Below are 19,868 nucleotides of genomic sequence, written 5' to 3' on the forward strand. Positions count from 1 at the left end.
GGCTAATTTGAAGAATCTCAAATATATTTTGATTTGTTTAACAATTCTTTGGTTACTACATGATTCCATGTGTTATTTCATAGTTTTGATGTCATCACTATTATTCTACAATGTAGAAAATAGTCAAATAAAGAAAAACCCTTGAATGAGTAGGTGTGTCCAAACTTTTGACTGGTACTGTATATTAGGTCCATTATATTTTCCACATACTATATCTGGTTTTAGTGATTTTAAGATAATACTGAATTTTTTACATCCCAAAAATGATACTGTTTGGACATAAGCTCTGCCGCCAAATACTTGAGGCCCATACAAGACTTTTCATGCAGACAAAAACCTTGATTAGCAGAGAAGTTAGGTTTACATGAGGCACCATTCAGGGTTAGGGTGAGAACTATGGTTGTTTAGGAGACTGTGAGGAAAATGCATTGAGTGAGGATAAGGGGACATGTAAACAGGCAGGGATTGAGGATAAGAGTGGGGTATCAATTCAATGTGCTTTTAAGATGAATGAGGTGTGGTTTGAAGTGAGTCCTGGGTTTCCTAGAGGTTACAGTAGGTTATAGTGACCATTAGTTCTAACTATACCTCTGGTGGATGAAGGAGTTGAGGCAGGTGAAGATGAGCAGGGGCACCATGGCGCACAGGGTCATCACGTTGTTGAACTTGGACTCTAGGATGCTCCTCGTGTCTCCCTCCACCACTGTGGTGTTGGCTGTCAGAATGGCTGAGCCCTCAACGGCCGGGTCCTTCAGTCGGTTGGTGAAGTACTAAAGAGAAGCAACAGGGTAAAGGAGAGAGAGACTTGGGGGTCAGCTCGTGACCAAAACTAATGAGAGTCAATGTTTTCATAATGCTAGCCTGCTGTCCAGGGCCAGTGCAGGGATTAAGGATATTGCTAAAAGTTTGAACTCCCCCTGTGATGAACCAGGGGTTTATAGCTGTTTACAAAAGTGGCCTCAATAAACATGTCCTCCCTCGAGGCAGCTCCAGAAGCTCCCTTTGGTTAGAGTATGTGTATTATTTAAGACCAGTTCTATTACCCTTTTAAAGAAATAGGAACTCAGTCTGTGTGCCTTAACAGCATATTGTTCTACTAGACTACAGCTCCAAGTCTGATTTCTCATGGTTATCATAAGGAAACAGTTGTAGAAGAATGAAGAAAAGTTACCATGGTTGCAGTCATGAAGAAATTCCATGGCAGGAGGGTTCCCAAGCCAAGGATGAAAAAAATTATCCACACTGCATTATACCTGACAAAAACAAATTTACACCAGTAATGTTAGTACAGTGGGGCAAAAAAGTATTTAGTCAGCCACCAATTGTGCAAGTTCTCCCACTTAAAAAGATGAGAGAGGCCTGTCAATTTCATCATAGGTACACTTCAACTATGACAGACAAAATTAGAAAAAAACTATCCAGAAAATCACATTGTAGGATTTGTAATGAATTTATTTGCAAATTATGGTGGAAAATAAGTATTTGGTCATTAACAAAAGTTTCTCAATACTTTGTTATATACCCTTTGTTGGCAATGACAGAGGTCAAACGTTTTCTGTAAGTCTTCACAAGGTTTTCACACACTGTTGCTGGTATTTTGGCCCATTCCTCCATGCAGATCTCCTCTAGAGCAGTGATGTTTTGGGGCTATTGCTGGGCAACACAGACTTTCAACTCCCTCCAAAGATTTTCTATGGGGTTGAGATCTGGAGACTGCCTAGGCCACTCCAGGACCTTGAAATGCTTCTTACGAAGCCACTCCTTCGTTGCCCGGGCGGTGTGTTTGGGATCATTGTCATGCTGAAAGACCCAGCCACGTTTAATCTTCAATGCCCTTGCTGATGGAAAGAGGTTTTTACTCAAAATCTCACGATATATGGCCCCATTCATTCTTTCCTTTACACGGATCAGACGTCCTGGTCCACCCCCATGCTTCACAGTAGGTGTTCTTTGGATGCAACTCAGCATTCTTTGTCCTCCAAACACGACGAGTTGAGTTTTTACCAAAAAGTTATATTTTGGTTTCATCTGACCATATGACATTCTCCCAATCTTCTTCTGGATCATCCAAATGCTTTCTAGCAAACTTCAGACGGGCCTGGACATGTACTGGCTTAAGCAGCGGGACACGTCTGGCACTGCAGGATTTGAGTCCCTGGCGGTATAGTGTGCTACTGATGGTAGGCTTTGTTACTTTGGTCCCAGCTCTCTGCAGGTCATTCACTAGGTCCCCCCGTCTGGTTCTGGGATTTTTGCTCACCGTTCTTGTGATCATTTTGACCCCACGGGGTGAGATCTTGTGTGGAGCCCCAGATCGAGGGAGATTATCAGTGGTCTTGTATGTCTTCCATTTCCTAATAATTGCTCCCACAGTTGATTTCTTCAAACCAAGCTGCTTACCTATTGCAGATGCAGTCTTCCCAGCCTGGTGCAAGTCTACAATTTTGTATCTGATGTTCTTTGACAGCTCTTTGGTCTTGGCCATAGTGGAGTTTCGAGTGTGACTGTTTGAGGTTGTGACAGGTGTCTTTTATACTGATAACAAGTTCAAACAAGTGCCATTAATACAGGTAACGAGTGGAGGACAGAGGAGAGGAGCCTCTTAAAGAAGAAGTTACAGGTCTGTGAGAGCCAGAAATCTTGCTTGTTTGTAGGTGATCAAATACTTATTTTCCACCATAATTTGCAAATAAATTCATTAAAAGTCCTACAATGTGATTTTCTGGATTTTTTCCCCCTCATTTTGTCCGTCATAGTTGAAGTGTACCTATGATGAAAATTACAGGCCTCTGTCATCTTTTTAAGTGGGAGAACTTGCACAATTGGTGGCTGACTAAATACTTTTTTGCCCCATTCTATATGTATACCAGTTGTATCCATAAAATACATATCCACGCGGCAGCTTTCCAATCCTTGGGGATCTCAGACGATATGAAAGAGAGGTTGAACAGGCTGGTAATAGGGGTTGCGACAATGGCGGCAGATAGTTTCAGAAATAGAGGGTCCAGATTGTCAAGCCCAGCTGATTTGTATGCCAACAGCTCCGCCCCCCCGCAGCTCCTCGCCCAAGCCTCTCCAGGTTCTCCTTTACCCAAATCCAGATAGCAGATGTTCTGAAAGAGCTGCAAAACCTAGACCCGTACAAATCAGCTGGGCTTGACAATCTGGACCTTATACCACCCACCACTGCGACTTGTATGCTCTAGTCGGCTGGCCCTCGCTACATATTCGTCGCCAGACCCACTGGCTCCAGGTCATCTACAAGTCCATGCTAGGTAAAGCTCCGCCTTATCTCAGTTCACTGGTCACGATGGCAACACCCATCCGTAGCACACACTCCAGCAGGTGTATCTCACTGATCATCCCTAAAGCCAACACCTCATTTGGCCGCCTTTCGTTCCAGTACTCTGCTGCCTGTGACTGGAACGAACTGCAAAAATCGCTGAAGTTGGAGACTTTTATCTCCCTCACCAACTTCAAACATCAGCTATCCGAGCAGCTAACCGATCGCTGCAGCTGTACATAGTCTATTGGTAAATAGCCCACCCATTTTCACCTACCTCATTCCCATACTGTTTTTATACTGTTTTTTTTATTTATTTATTTACTTTTCTGCTCTTTTGCACACCAATATCTCTACCTGTACATGACCATCTGATCATTTATCACCCCAGTGTTAATCTGCAAAATTGTATTATTCGCCTACCTCCTCATGCCTTTTGCACACATTGTATATAGACTGCCCATTTTTTTTCTACTGTGTTATTGACTTGTTAATTGTTTATTCCATGTGTAACTCTGTGTTGTCTGTTCACACTGCTATGCTTTATCTTGGCCAGGTCGCAGTTGCAAATGAGAACTTGTTCTCAACTAGCCTACCTGGTTAAATAAAGGTGAAATAAAATAAATAAAAAAATAAATTGAATGATTGCAGGCGGAAGCAAAAAGTTCTAAGTCAATGCACTCACTTGTCCCGTGGAGCGTTGATGGCCGTCATTTTCCTGAAGTATTGCAGGAACCAACTCTTTAGTCAAAATGTGGCACGGATTCTGAAAACGAGACATTTTCATAAATTAGCCTAGTATTTTTAGAGGCCCCTTCCTAAAGCAACAATATTCAAGCAAAACAAGATAAAGTTCAGGAGAATGAAATCAACCTGTTTTTTCCCCCTGGTGATCTATATTTTTTATTTAATAAAATCTAACAAAATGCATTGTTATATTTTCACAACTTTTCCACATCATATCTCCAATAATTGATTTACATTTCATTCCACAGGTTCATCACCAGCCAGTTACAATTCAATTTCCTGTCTAACTATTGTAGTTTGGGATACTAAGGAAAACCCTACAGATTCAGCAGGTATTTGTTCTCAAATATCTGTTTACGGTTAGGCTACTTTAAAAAGAAAAATGTATGACCAAATAAACAGAAGCGCATGTCACCAATATGACATCTCAGACAAACATCTATTTCTATTTTCTACCTACTACATTTGTAACCTAAAGATAAACCAAGTCCTTGCTTACCAGGAAAATGGTCTTAATTTAAGATAAGCAGCATATGTAGGCAACAATAGAAATACCAGTGGTTATAACAGCTGACATTATACCAAACCACAAAGTAGCCTATGCAGCTCCAGCATTTCATAATATGATTTTTAAAAAGCCAGAAGACGACCTTCAAAACCTTATCAAGCACAATACTGTCATCAACAAACCAAAACATTGTAGCCAAATATGCACATAGCTCAAATGTATCATACAAGCCAGCCACAGATTGTGTACTGTAATCAGCACTATTTTCTTCTGAGAAACATTTATTTTGAATTACACTTGGTTAGAGAAGTCCAGGGTTAGCCTAAATCCAATATTTTAGTTACTGAAAGGGTGGAACTATGAACAGAATTTCATTTTATACATGGAAGAAAAACCTGGTTAAGAGGTGGTCTCCAAATAACATCCAAACGTCCTTCCTTGAGTCCCTCTTAAACAAAAAGCCCAAGTTCACTGTACACACAGGTGGCTGTGCAGAACTCCAAGCATCCCAACAGCCCAAACAGGTTTAGGCTATCTCACAATGCATCTCATAAGCATTGCCATAAGTTATGGATACCATTAAGGAGCAGACTAAGCCTCTTTAGATGAAAATGTGCCTAATAGATAATGAAGTTGTCATGAGGAAATGGTCATATGGGAATGCACTGTCATTGGTTAAGAGTATTGAATGCAGCTCATTGTGAGTGTTCTACACTGGACAGCATTTTAGAATGTCTCACTGGGATCACATGAGAACCCACAATCCACTGGACTGTGTGTAATGTAAGCTATACATGTGAGCATACTTATTGTTAGGGACCATTGTAGAGGAAGACAAACACAGTAATGGGTCTGCTGCTGCGTTTCATTATGATGTTACCAAGTGGATTCTCATCGTGTGCTTGGTTCTCAGAGAATGTGATCTCCAAGGTTGTGAACAGTACAGCGGTGCACCCTAGATTTTTATTCTGGCTCTTATTTTGCTTAACCCCTAGAGTCGAAATTGAATTAGCATAATAAAAACATCCACCTGTTTAAGCTGTTTGTTGCATGGTCCGCATCTCAATCCACCACGTTCACTGATGCTAGCCATCCCCACTTGTGGTGAAAGGTGGCAGAGCTAAAGCAGTGTTTGTAAGACCATGAGACATCCTGAAAAATCAGTCTTCTCACGAATGTCTGGCCTACAAAACACTATATTTTTGTTCAAATGCAACAATTTCAAACATTTTACTGAGTTACAGTTCATATCAAATTCAGTCAATTTAAATGAATTCATTAGGCCCAAATCTATTGATTAGAGCAGTGGTCACCAAACTACGGCCCGCGGGCCGGATACGGCCCGTCAGCACATTTGGCCCGGCCCTCTGAACAATACCAGAGACGCTATCGAATTTTTTTCCTATTTGGCCTCCAGAAAAAAAATCCTAGGCCCGGCCCTGTCAAAGAGAGAACGGAATAATGGCGAAAAGGTTAGGTAAGAGAAAAATTGATTCAGAATGCAGGGTATTTAACCTGCGAGCAGACAAACTCTCAAAGCTAAAAAGTGGACTACTATCTCAGCAGAATACATTTGTACGCCAAGCTCAGCTGAACCAGGCATCCGTTCGGGCCAGCTTTCGGGTTGCTAAACTGATAGCAAGAAGCGGTAAGCCTTTCACTGACGGAGAGTTTGTTAAGAAATGTATGGATGCTGTCGCGGAGGAGGTGTGTCCCGAGAAGAAAGATGCATTTAATGCCGTAAGTCTGTCGGCGAGTACAATCACCAGACGCGTTGAAGAAATCGGGAGTAATGTATATGCCCAGCTGCAGCAGAAGACGAAAGAATTTGACTTTTTTTCATTAGCACTGGATGAGAGCACGGACGTGCAAGACACAGCGCAACTGCTCATTTTTATTCGTGGAGTTAGCGCAAACTTTGAGATATGCGAGGAGCTGGCAGCCCTCCAAAGTCTCAAAGGGACTACAACGGGAGAGGATATTTTTGACAAAGTGTGCCAAACCATGGAGAAGTTGGACCTGGACTGGTCAAAGCTAGCTAGCATCACGACTGACGGGGCTCCTAGCATGGTGGGCGAAACTCGCGGTCTAATAGGACGCATGAACCGGGAGTTGGAAAAAGGGGTCTCACCGCCCGCTACGAGTCCACTGCCTAATTCACCAGCAAGCACTGTGCTGCAAAGTGTTGAAGTGGGATTCTGTAATGAAGGTTGTGGTGTCGTGCATAAACTTCATCAGAGCAAAGGGACTTAAACACAGGCAGTTCCAAGAATTCCTGTCTGAACTGGAGTCTACGCACGGAGATGTGCTGTACTACACAGAGGTCCGATGGCTGAGCCGGGGCAGAGTTTTGAGGCGTTTTTTCGAGCTGCTACCCGAAATTAACGCATTTCTTCATTTAAAAGACAAAACGGTCCCAGAGCTGATCGACCCAGAATGGAAATGGCACCTCGCATTTTTAACAGACGTGACAGAAATACTTAACAGCCTTAACTTGCAGCTACAAGGCGAGGGGAAACTCATTTGCGACATGTATTCACACATAAAAGCATTTGAGGTGAAATTAGCGCTGCTTTTGGAACAAGTGAAAAAGCGCAACTTCGTCCATCTTCCTGCTACCCAAAACCTGTCGACAGAGAACCCAGCGGTCCCGTTCCCAGCTGAAAAGTGCGTGGAAGCACTGGAAATGCTGAAGGCGGAGTTCGGTGTGCGATTCAGTGAACTACATGTTCATGCAAAAGAAATCCGTCTTTTTCAGAACCCCTTTGTTGCCGACATTGATGAAGCCCAGCCTTCATATCAGTTTGAGTTGGCTGAGTTACAGAACTGTGATGTTCTGAAAGACGCATTCAAGCCCAACAGTCTCATTGACTTCTATGCCGCCCTCCCAAACGACACATATCCAAACATCAAAAAACACGCAATGAAAATGTCCACAGTTTTTGGCAGCACGTATATCTGCGACAAAACCTTTTCTCGCATGAAACTGCTGAAAACCCCGATGAGATCAAGATTGACAGATGAACATTTGCATCAGTGCTTGAGACTGGCTGTAACTAGAATGGAACCTGATATTCAACTTCTCACCAGCCAGATGCAGGCCCACAGTTCACACTGATGAACATACATAGGTAAGCTCACTTTTCTGACTTGAATGAGTCATTCTGAGCATAAACAAATATAATCATAATAAAATCTACTGGGATAAAATCCATCTTTACAACCATACTGGTAGTGAAATGTATTGTGCTGTGTAGGTGCTGTATCACTTAGTTCAGTTTCTCAACCTGCTTCTTTTGTGGTTTTCACAGGGAAGTTGATGAGAGAGAGCTGCAAACAGCGGTGTCTACAAGCCTACTGGAACCTACAAAAGGATTATAAGGAAGGAACACAATAACTTTAAGAGACTGCTCATATGTGTCAGAGAGATTCTGCTCTGACAACTGAGCTGAACTTTTATCTGTTAAGATTGTGCATGGCACGACAGAAAGTTAATGTTCCATGGCTTTTTTTTCTATGAAGAACCCAGAGAGAGTTATTTAGTTATTATTTATTTCCTGTTTTTTCTGTGAAGAACTCAGAGAGGGTTATTTAGTTATTATTTATTTCATTAATAGTGTTATTATTTGTTTCCTGACTTTTTTTCTGTAAAGAACCTGGAAAGGGTTATTTGGTTATGTGTGGCTTTCTGGAAAACAATACATTTTTTAAGCTCCCCTACGATCGTCACACTTTTTCTGTTACAAACTGACACCGGCCCCCCATCAGAGAAGGGAAAAGTTGTGGCCCTCACAGGAAAAAGTTTGGGGACCCCTGGATTAGAGCGTTGGACTAGTAACCGGAAGGTTGCAAGTTCAAACCCCCGAGCTGACAAGGTACAAATCTGTCGTTCTACCCACTGTTCCTAGGCCGTCATTGAAAATAAGAATTTGTTCTTAACTGACTTGCCTAGTTAAATAAAAGGTCAAATAAAAAATTAAAAAATGTCACATGACTGGGAATACAGATATCTTACAAAAAAAGGCAGGGGCGTTGATCAGAAAAACAGTCAGTATCTGGTGTGACCACCATTTGTCTCATGCAGCACGACACATCTCCTTCACATATAGTTGATCAGGTTGTTGATTGCGGTCTGAGCCAATGACACTTCATTGGTGCCACTCAAAAGAATATGTGAAAATGATTTCCAAGATGTGTACGTTCCGTTTTTCTGTACTCACTACCTTGTTTAAAAACCACTTGCGCTGCTCGTGCATTGACGTCCACAATGTAGGGGGGAAGGTTCTAAGGGATATGCAAGATGGTGATGGACTGATATCAGCCAATTAAAACCAGAGGTTGTTTCGTTCGCTTCTGCCATAGACTTCCAGTCAAGTTCCACTCTGAGGCTCTGTGAAAACAGATGGTTCGACAGAGAGCCGCCTGGTGGACAACATTACTATTGCAGTGGAAATTGGGCTTTATGACTAACATTATACCCTTATGTCAAGTTGTAAAACTCATAAGCCAATCATAACTACTTCTGGCCCTAAGGCAAATACGGACTGACAACTGTTGAGATTAGAAGTTGCTTTGCCCTTGTAGTCACCCTATACATCTAAAGCTGTTCCATTACCATCATTCCCAAGAGATCAGACAGTAGTGAGAAAGCATTTTGAAGTAGTGCAGCGGTCAACCCTTTACGTTAGGATAGAATGGGGTCTATATGATCTTGATTACACCACCAAATCCAAATTGAGGTGGACATAAGGGCATTGTACTGGAATAGCTGTGACTTACATTCCCAGACCGTGTTCTCTGGCTATAGCGTATGGGTCATATGACAAGATGAAAAGAACCGCGCTCTTCACCATTCCCAGACCGTGTTCTCTGGCTATAGCGTATGGGTCATATGACAAGATGAAAAGAACCGCGCTCTTCACCATTCCCAGACCGTGTTCTCTGGCTATAGCGTATGGGTCATATGACAAGATGAAAAGAACCGCGCTCTTCACCATTCCCAGACCGTGTTCTCTGGCTATAGCGTATGGGTCATATGACAAGATGAAAACAACAGGTTGAAATTATAGGCAATTAGCAAGACACCCCCAATAAAGGAGTGGTTCTGCAGGTGACAGTCACACCTGAGACCGTGTTCTCTGGCTATAGCGTATGGGTCATATGACAAGATGAAAAGAACCGCGCTCTTCACCATTTCCCAGACCGTGTTCTCTGGCTATAGCGTATGGGTCATATGACAAGATGAAAAGAACCGCGCTCTTCACCATTCCCAGACCGTGTTCTCTGGCTATAGCATATGGGTCATATGACAAGATGAAAAGAACCGCGCTCTTCACCATTCCCAGAACTTTATATAGTTGTACTCTTATCACGTTGCAACTGTCATAACTTCATCAAGATTTTAGAAGACATGCTCAGGAACTTGTGTGCAACTCTAGCAAGATGCACACACAGCAGAGCCAGAAAGCAATGACGTGGTGCACATGTCATTCGGGGACACTTTTGGCTCGTGAGCGCTACTTTCAAAACTACTGCCTAGAAAGTATACAAAAGTACCGGTTAATCCAGTGGTTCTTAACCTTGTTGGAGGTACTGAACCCCACCAGTTTCATATGCGCATTCACTGAACCCTTCTTAATTTGAATAATAAAATATGATTTTTTCAAATTCAAAACATAGGTATATACACTGCTCAAAAAAATAAAGGGAACACTAAAATAACACATTCTAGATCTGAATGAATGAAATATTCATATTAAATACTTTTTTCTTTACATAGTTGAATGTGCTGACAACAAAATCACACAAAATTATCAATGGAAATCAAATTTATCAACCCATGGAGGTTTGGATTTGGAGTCACACTCAAAATTAAAGTGGAAAACCACACTACAGGCTGATCCAACTTTGATTTAATGTCCTTAAAACAAGTCAAAATGAGGCTCAGTAGTGTGTGTGGCCTCCACGTGCCTGTATGACCTCCCTACAACGCCTGGGGATGCTCCTGATGAGATGGCGGATGGTCTCCTGAGGGATCTCCTCCCAGACCTGGACTAAAGCATCCGCAAACTCCTGGAAAGTCTGTGGTGCAATGTGGCGTTGGTGGATGGAGCGAGACATGATGTCCCAGATGTGCTCAATTGGATTCAGGTCTGGGGAACGGGCGGGCCAGTCCATAGCATCAATGCCTTCCTCTTGCAGGAACTGCTGACACACTCCAGCCACATGAGGTCTAGCATTGTCTTGCATTAGGAGGAACCCAGGGCCAACCGAACCAGCATATGGTCTCACAAGGGGTCTGAGGATCTCATCTCGGTACCTAATGGCAGTCAGGCTACCTCTGGCGAGCACATGGAGGGCTGTGCGGCCCCCCCCAAAAATGCCACCCCACACCATGACTGACCCACCACCAAACCGGTCATGCTGGAGGATGTTGCAGGCAGCAGAACGTTCTCCACGGCGTCTCCAGACTGTCACATGTGCTCAGTGTGAACCTTCTTTCATCTGTGAAGAGCACAGTGGCGAATCTGCCAATCTTGGTGTTCTCTGACAAATGCCAAACGTCCTGCACGGTGTTGGGCTGTAAGCACAACTCTAGCAGTGCTCCTCCTTGCACAAAGGTGGAGGTAGCGGTCTTGCTGCTGGGTTGTTGCCCTCCTATAGCCTCCTCCACGTCTCCTGATGTACTGGCCTGTCTCCTGGTAGCGCCTCCATGCTCTGGACACTACGCTGACAGACACAGCAAAGCTTCTTGCCACAGCTCGCATTGATGTGTCATCCTGGATGAGCTGCACTACCTGAGCCACTTGTGTGGGTTGTAGACTCCGTCTCATGCTACCACTAGAGTGAAAGCACCGCCAGCATTCAAAAGTGACCAAAACATCAGCCAGGAAGCATAGGAACTAAGAAGTGGACTGTGGTTGTCACCTGCAGAACCACTCCTTTATTGGGGGTGTCTTGCTAATTGCCTATAATTTCCACCTGTTGTCTATTCCATTTGCACAACAGCATGTGAAATTTATTGTAAATCAGTGTCGCTTCCTAAGTGGACAGTTTGATTTCACAGAAGTGTGATTGACTTGGAGTTACATTGCGTTGTTTAAGTGTTCCCTTTATTTTTTTGAGCAGTGTATTTTACTGGTGCACAAAATGAACCGTGCATCAACATCACTGTGTTCAAAGAACAAAATCATCAAAACATGATTTACACACAAAAACAAAATAATGAATATTTACTGCAAATCAGTGTGACTTCTGCTGTTGCCTTTCAGAGACCAGTTCAGAAATGTGCGGCTTCACCTTGGCAAGTGCCACTCATGTCATTTTCGCAACAAAGTCTGTTCCTTTTCTTCGTTTTTATGTCCAGCATCCTCGAAAAGGATTGCTCACAAAGATATGTTGTAACAAACGGTATGAACATCTCCAGAGCTTTCTTAGCAATAACAGGGTACGTTACCATTTGTTGACACCAAAACGTTGAAAGCGTTGTTGTTCTGAAGAGTTGCTGTTGAACCTGGCTCTGCTGAATTTCAATGATTTCACCGAGGTATTCATCATTGACATCTGTTGTCTCAACACTAAACGTGAACGGCTGTCTCACCCATGCTGGATATGACTCTCTTGTAGGGAAGTATCCGTTGAGAGACTTTGCAAGCTCATCTAAGTGCGTGGCAATTGCTTGCTTCAGTTCCGCTGGTACAGAAATGTCTCCGATTCCATGTACATCTTCGATATTACTTACACAGTTGTCCAGCAGGGGAAAGTTTGCGAAGTTATCGTTCTCTGTTCGTCGTTTCCATAACGGTAGCTTTTTTTGAAAAGCCTTCAGGTTTTCCTCCGCTTCGATGATGTTGACTCCACCGCCCTGCATCTTTTGATTGAGATGATTGAGAGCTGCGAAGATATCAGCCATGTACGCTAAAATGAGAATGAACTCAGAATTTTTGAAGCAATCTGCATGACAATGTTGGTGCTCTTGCAAAAACAGGGCACCTGTCCCTGGGATAACCACCGAACGTTAGAATGGTACAGAAGTACCTCGAATTCAGAGCCCATTTCTTTACACAGCTCACTGAAGATGCGGTGCCTCAGAGCACTAGTTCGCACACAGTTCACGCATTCCACTACAATTTTTAATACTTCTGCCAGTTTTGGAGGCAAGGTTTTTGTTACCAACACATGCCTGTGCAGAATCCAATGCGTAACAATGATGTGTGGTGCATCGGCTTTCACTAGCGCACCAAAACCAGACTTTCTTCCCAGCATGACTGGAGCTCCGTCCGAACAAACTGCAGAAACCATATCCCACGAAAGATTGTTGTCTTTGAAGAAGTCATCCACAAGTTTCTTCACATCGGCTGCCTTAGTTGTTGTTGTAAGAGGCTTACAAAATTTAAAAAATCTTATTTTATCATGTCGTCTTTCACATAGCGCACGAATACAGCAAGCTGGCTTAGATTGGAAACGTCAGCGAGCGTTGTGTTCTTGTATTTTCCATCTCCATGCAGCTTAAGGAAGTGTTCTCTTAGTTTTGCCCGGTGCTAGACTAGAATTGCTCAACTTGGCATTGTAAATCATGCAGTTAGGACGCTGACTCCCATCACGTTCCGTTATACATGTGAATCCATATTGTACATATTCGTCCGACCACTTTCTTTTTTTGCTCGACATAGTAAGTATGAAGGGATTAAAATATTAAGAAAGAAATCACAAGACGTACCATCACGACAGTCACAAGTCGACTACTGAGCGCACCAAATTCCCTGCAGCACAGATAGGCCAAGCGATGTAGCGTGATCACCTGCAGCCAATGATGGCCAAGCGGGGCATGTCATCACGAATCATATTAGTCGAATGTGTGTCTTGACCTCCGCCGAACCCCTGAGACTGACTCACCGAACCCCTGGGGTTCGATCGAACCCAGGTTAAGAACCACTGGGTTCATCTCTTTAAGGGAAAAATCAATACTACTCCTAAGAGAAATTGTCCTTTCCAAAATTAGCAAATAATAATCCCGTGCATTGGATAAAAAAGATGTAGCAGCAGTATCAAAGTTTTTCCACATGGTGCAAGTCATCCCTCTGATTTGTGAGCAGTTTGCGAGCTGTTCCACTCAGGGGATAAATCTGGTGGAACTATCAGAGTTTCCCCTGCCTTCACCCCACTACCCAACTTTGGTGACAGGACACACTCCCGCTCACCAACACACACACCCTCTGCAAGCATGTACTTCAACCCTTTACAATCCTGTTTAAACAGCCAAAAGGTGCACACTCACATTTATCATCCAAAATCTATTTCCGTCTCCCTTTCTAGGGATCTGGTTGCTGAATCTGACATGGGGTGGATCACCATGTAAAAAACATTGTGGGTTCTCGGAATAGCCTGAGGGCTGGTTTATAACAGTCACGGTTGGGCCTGTAATAGGAGACTGGTACATACGGTACTGTGGAGTGTCTGTGGGTTGCTCATGCAACCAACACACAGCCAGTCACCCTGACAGGCAGCACCTCCAAACATCGAGCCCCTTTATTATGACAGTTGGCTAGGAGTGGTGTGAACATAAAAATCCTATTCATGGCGAGTTCCCAGTAAACTCCCCATTGCTAGCTTCTCTCCTGCTTCGGATGGGGTACTTTGAAAATAAAAGCCTGGGCGAAATACATATTCAGTTCATTAGTTCCACATGACTGAAATAGCATTTAAATCAGCACAGCAGGCCTAGGTAACACAGTTGGAAGTGTTAGATACTTTGACAGACAAAGGCGTGGAGATGAACCCAAGTCTTTGGTCTTTGGCTGAGAGAACAGAGAACATGTTATGAGAAAGCCAGGGAGAAAAAGGAATACTAAAAGTTGGCATGTGTGTATAGTGAAGTTAAATTCAGCTTTGTGCAGATAATTCAGAAGCATGTGATAGTATCAGTGTTCTTTCCCACCTGGACTATAGACACACAAGCCATTACTGAACTGAAGCTCTTCAAATCCAACTTTATTTTCATACGCATTTAGGACTGATAGAAAACCTGATGGCATTATTTTCATACCTGGAGGATACTCAACATTTACCAGCTCATAACCATGCAAAAATACATTATTTAAGCGCAATCCCTTTTGATAAATGTATCCTTTGTATACTACCTAAACTGACAACCTACTAGTTTATATTATAGTTTATTATACACTTCAAGGGTTGGTGGCAGTTACCTCTGAAGAGTGGAAGGCATGTGAGCAGTGCACTGTGGTGCCAAACCAAAGCAATGTCCTTTCCTTTGGCCACAGGCAGGAGAACTGAAAAGAAAAGCTGCCCACAGAAAAGGAATACCAGGGTCACCAATGGCATTGTTTTAAATTACCCTCCCTTTTTGCTACAAATTATTTCCTGCCCCTAAAAAAATATACTAATTGAGCAATGCTACTCTATTTAGCTAAATGTTTAAATAAAAATTAACTGTGTGGCACTCTTTTGTCTGTGAAGCCTTTTCACACAGGAGTGAAGCGCTGTTGCTGTCTGTTCTAGCTCACTCAGTTTAGCTGCAGTTCATCAGCTGCTCATTGGCAGTTCTTGCTACAACAAAGAAGCCATTCTTGTGCTCCACAGCCAGGACTGTCAGGATGACACAGAAATAGCACTGACACATGTGAACGACAGCACGCACAACGACAAGCGAGGAAACACTGGGCTAACCATGCTTCTATAGTTAGCCATGCTATTAGAACAGGGTTTCCCCAAACTTGGTCCTGGGGGCACGTTTTGGCTTTTGCCTTAGCACTAGACAGCCGACTCAAACAATCAAAGGTTGATGATGAGTTGGTTATTTGAATCAGCTGTGTAGTGTTAGGGCAAGAACCAAAACGTGCACGGGAGGGAGCATGATGACCGAGTTTGGAAAACCCTGCTATAGAAGACTTGGCTATGGTCTATAGACAACTCTTCTGGGAATCATTTAAAGTAATGTTTGTCATGATCAATACACAATTATAAACTGGGTGATGCAGATTGGCTAACGGCCATGGTATATCAGACCGTATACTATGGGTATGACAAAAAAAGTATTTTTACTGCTCTAATTGCATTACTAACGAGTTTATAATAGCAATAAGGCACTTCGGGGGGTTGCTAAGGGCTGCGTCGTGCTTAAGAACCACCCTTAACCGTGGTATATTGGCCATATACCACACCCCCTTGTGCCTTAAGTATATCAAAACGACATGCAGACAAGTTTCAGCATTGGCTAGTTAGCTAACTGACAGGTCGGAAATGAATGGATAGCGCGAGCTAGCCAACTAATACGCAACTAGGCCTAATGCTTTGAACACACCGACAGTGTCTTTGCGCAAAATAGTATGCAGCATCATCTGGATATGTATGCAACAAAAGCTCAACATTCACTTTCTGCTACCATTTCTGTCAAGCCATCTACCCATACAGTTTGACTCATACATTCGATAAATCCAAGGTATGCACCACACTGAATGCACTGCAACTGCCTCTGCAAGGCAGCGTTTCATTGGAAATGAATGTAATTCTGGTGTACCAAAATGCAAGGACACTGTCGGTGTGTTTGAAGGCTTGGAAAGAAGGAAAACTCACAACAATTGTAAAGAATGCAAAACAACAACTGGACAGCTAGCTTGCTGAATTAGCTAACAGACGGGTCAGGGCCAGGCACATGACCCACCAGTCCCTATTGCCGTGTTCTTTTCACATTAACGTTCCTTACATACCTTAAGGGAAGATTTCGGCAGTAGCTGTATGGTTAGTGAGAAAGTCCATATTGCAAATGTACGGTCCCTTAATAGACGTCCGAAATCGTTTGTAAAATTCGCGGACGGCGTCGGGCCGAGCGGCAGGGCCGGACCTACCAGGAAGTCATCAAATGAACTTTGTCGGACATTCGGTTTCCGTTTTACAAAAATAATAAGATTTTGGTCATTTTTCCGCTGTCCCGGAAATTCCCACAAGAGGGCATAAGCAATCATATTGCTATTGGACAAAACATCACGATTCACGACGGGGCCTTATCTCGAAAACTGAAAATATTTAGAAGCCGAAACTCGGTGAGCGTAGGTTTGGCATAATGGGCAGTTGGCCCCGAACAAGATGGCGTCTAGGCCTCAACGGTTTTTGAGTTATGGCCATTTATCTGGGATTAAAGGTCCAAAATGAAAATAGAGAAATTATTTTTCCACTTCACGTCAAAGTCAAGGAGCCTCCGGTGTCAATAAAAAAAGAACCAGCCATTTATCTATCGTCGTTTAAGAGAAATCGTACAACGACAGATTGGTGATGTTCACGGATAGGTGTTTTTTTTTTCAACGGTTACAGATCCAGTTGCAGGGTGTTCTTACAAATCTTTTTAAAGTGTGCTGCGGAGCTCTGCGAGATTTCTGTGATTTTCTATGATTTTCTGAAATAACACACACTCACTAAACTCTCCGTAAATAACTCAGTTCTTAACGTAAAGACTTCAAACTCAGGATTCTGTAAAGGCATACCCCATTCATGATATGAGTTTATTTATAGCTTCCTGTGCCAACCGGCTAGAACGTAACTATGTGTTTTACGTTTTTATTATGTTTTAAACTAAAGGCGCTGTGAATTATGGGCCTGCTCTGACATATGTGATAGTTGGCTTCTAAATTAGTTGGAAAAAGTGGGTTTGGTGTCAATTGGTATCAGTTTGGTGTCAAAATTACATCCAATTGACTGATGGACACTGACTTGCTAGTTGACTTTTGTACATTTGCAATATGTTTAAACAGAGAGGGACCATCACCAAAATGGCATTCTGAAATCAACACAAAAAATGGCATCACCATAGTCTCCAGACTGTGCCGAGTTCAACGAGACGCCCCGCTTGACCATAGCTCGCTCTGAGTGCAGTGACCTTGAAAAAAAGCAGAACCAAAATGAGGCCTGGCCCTCAATGTCATTTGCTTTTGGGTGACAGTGAGAGAACCGTTAGGGTGAGAAGCACAATTCGACCTCAGGTACGTTCCTAAGGTCCTCCCGATCCGTGACCGTGTGGCATTAACCCTTAACAGTTAAAAGAAGGTGTTTACTTCAAACAGTTTGCATTGACTTCTCTCCCCATAGGAATACATTGCCTGAACCCCTAAATTCAACCTGAAGCCTATGTGGGTTATGAATGCCTTATGAACCTGTCTTCTATGACAGTCCATCAGACCACTATGAGGTCTACCTGTGTCGATTCTAAGCTTCCTGGAGCAACTGGAAGTGGTTAAATTGACCCAAAAGGTGTTTTGATGTACATAACCTTCAAAGGTGAAAATGACTACATTCAACCCTGTGTAGAGCGTAGATCAGTCAATTCTTAACTTAAAGACTTAAAACTCAGGATTCTGTAAATGTCTATGTCAATCAAGACATGTGTTTACTTATAGCTTCCTGTGCCAACCGGAAGTGCCTTTAATTGGGTCACACTGTCTGTTTTGAAGGGTTAAAAAAGTCACATCTTTCCTAAACTTCATATGTGTGACTAGGTAACCCTCATGAACTGTAAATCAGTCATTTCTCCCAACAGATGTCAAAGAAAAGCTCTCACACGCACACACAGCAAGGATGGAGTTAAAAAGTGCGGTGCTTAAAGACACAGAGAGCAGGCAATGGCATTACCATAATCTCTAGGCCGTGCAGAGTTCAACGAGATATCCCGCTTGACCGTAGCTCGCTCGGTCTAAGCGCAGTGACCATGAGAAAAAGTAGGCCCAAAATTAAGCCTAGCCCTAAATGTAATTTGTTTTGGGTGACAGTGAGAGAACTGTTAGGGTGAGAAGCACAATTCGACCTCAGGTACGTTCCTAAGGTCCTCCCGATCCGTGCAAGCCTAACGTTGACCGTGTGGCATTAACCCTTAATAGTTCAAAGAAGGTGTTTACTTCAAAGAGTTTGCATTGACTTCTCTCCCCATAGGAATACATTGCCTGCACCCCTAAATTCAACCTGAAGCCTATGTGGGTTATGAATGTCGTATGAACCTGTCTTCGATGACAGTCCATCAGGCCACTACGAGGTCTACCTGTGTTGATTCTAAGCTTACTGGACCAACCGGAAGTGGTTAAAATCACCCTAAAAGTGTTTATCCATACCCTGCCTGCAGTTTGATAGACATAGTGCATTCAACCCTGTGTAAATCAGTCAATTCTTAACGTAAGGACTTAAAACTCAGGATTCTGTAAAAGCATACCCCAGTGAGGATATGTGTTGACTTATAGCTTCCTGTGCCAACCGGAAGTGCCATAATTGGTGTCTCTTGGTCAGATCTTTCCAAAACTTCATATATGTGATTAGGCAACCCCCATGAACTGTAAATCAGTCATTTTTCCCATAAAATTTCAAAGGAAAACTAAATCACACACACACACAGCTTGGAAGTAGGGACCCATTGGGGTGCGTAGAGACATACACTGCCTGCATTAGTTAACCTTGTTGGAACTTTTAAAGAACCGTCAGACCTAGAGTTCTGAAACTTTAGAATCCTGTTCTAGACCTCAGGTCGATAGTGCGTGGTGAGTTACGTGGCTCTAGACGGTTCTCGGACCGAGAAACAGCTTCGTACATTTGCAATGACTTCAATTCATTTTTGCATCACGAAAATGGCGACATTTAGAAATGTCCCAGAGTCGCAAGACTAGGTGCATTGCGACCGTCTCGGCCCATATAGACAGACCCCAACGTTTCTGTCCGATAGCTCATTCAAGGACCCCGTAGCAAGTCATGGAAAAAAGTAGATTTTCAGCACCAATTAGGGTTTTGCTCGGACACCAAATGACCGATCAAGCCGAAACTTGGGATTCGGGGTCGCCTCAGCTAGGCCTACACATAACATAAGAAATGGACCCGCAGCTAGAACGTAACTATGTGTTTTATGTTTTTTTTATGGTTTGAACCGAAGGTGTTGTGAATTTTGGGCCAGCTCTGAAGTATGTGATAGTTGGCTACTAAACGAGTTGGAAAAAGTGGGTTTGGTGTCAGTTTGTATCAGTTTGGTGTCAGAATGATATCTAATTGACTGATGGACGGTGACTTGCTGGTGACTCTTGTCCAGTTGCAATATGTTTAAACAGTGAGGCACCATCACCAAAGTGACATTCTGAAATCAACCCTAACGAGCCATTGAGATGAACCAGAATCACTGCCCAGCCATCCCGAGTTCATCGGGCCAGTCAATTTCACATTCCTGCAGGATTTTTATAGCATGACAAATTCGTGATGGTACCTGCCCATTGAACCATATTGCAAATGCACAGTGACTTTGCAAAAGTAAGAAAACATAAACAAATGGACATGATGAAATCAACACGAGTG

The 19,868-nt window shown here is 43.0% G+C and overlaps 2 protein-coding genes across 9 annotated transcripts in view; one reads left to right on the forward strand and one right to left on the reverse strand.

Annotated features, from left to right (window-relative positions):
- LOC115113134 (equilibrative nucleoside transporter 1-like) overlaps nucleotides 1-19,868 on the reverse strand; it is a 68,608-nt gene that overhangs the window by 17,057 nt on the left and 31,683 nt on the right. For 6 of the 8 annotated variants that reach the window (XR_003861080.2, XM_029640418.2, XM_065012772.1 and 3 more), the window contains 3 exons: nucleotides 3,969-4,049; nucleotides 1,172-1,253; nucleotides 589-770 (listed from right to left, as the gene is read on the reverse strand). Coding sequence is in view for 7 of the 8 variants with exons in the window: in XM_029640418.2 (XP_029496278.1) it covers nucleotides 589-770; nucleotides 1,172-1,253; nucleotides 3,969-3,997 (293 nt within the window). In the remaining variant the exon portion in view is untranslated. Of the gene's footprint in view, nucleotides 1-588; nucleotides 771-1,171; nucleotides 1,254-3,968; nucleotides 4,050-14,743; nucleotides 14,841-17,356; nucleotides 17,428-19,868 lie in introns of all 8 variants that reach the window. The other 2 variants (XM_065012770.1, XM_065012771.1) reach the window with 2 other exon arrangements.
- On the forward strand, nucleotides 6,678-8,348 carry LOC135565490 (general transcription factor II-I repeat domain-containing protein 2-like). Its single transcript, XM_065012534.1, has 2 exons — nucleotides 6,678-7,669; nucleotides 7,850-8,348. The coding sequence occupies exon 1, from the start codon at nucleotides 6,742-6,744 to the stop codon at nucleotides 7,654-7,656; it is 915 nt and encodes a 304-aa protein (XP_064868606.1). The 5' UTR covers nucleotides 6,678-6,741; the 3' UTR covers nucleotides 7,657-7,669; nucleotides 7,850-8,348.

The sequence above is a fragment of the Oncorhynchus nerka genome, linkage group LG28 (assembly GCF_034236695.1).
Source record: "Oncorhynchus nerka isolate Pitt River linkage group LG28, Oner_Uvic_2.0, whole genome shotgun sequence".
NCBI lineage: Eukaryota > Metazoa > Chordata > Actinopteri > Salmoniformes > Salmonidae > Oncorhynchus > Oncorhynchus nerka.

Bases quoted from the DNA above. Each gene is read 5' to 3' on its own strand.
- LOC135565490 (XM_065012534.1), top strand. From the start codon at position 6,742: ATGAAGGTTGTGGTGTCGTGCATAAACTTCATCAGAGCAAAGGGACTT.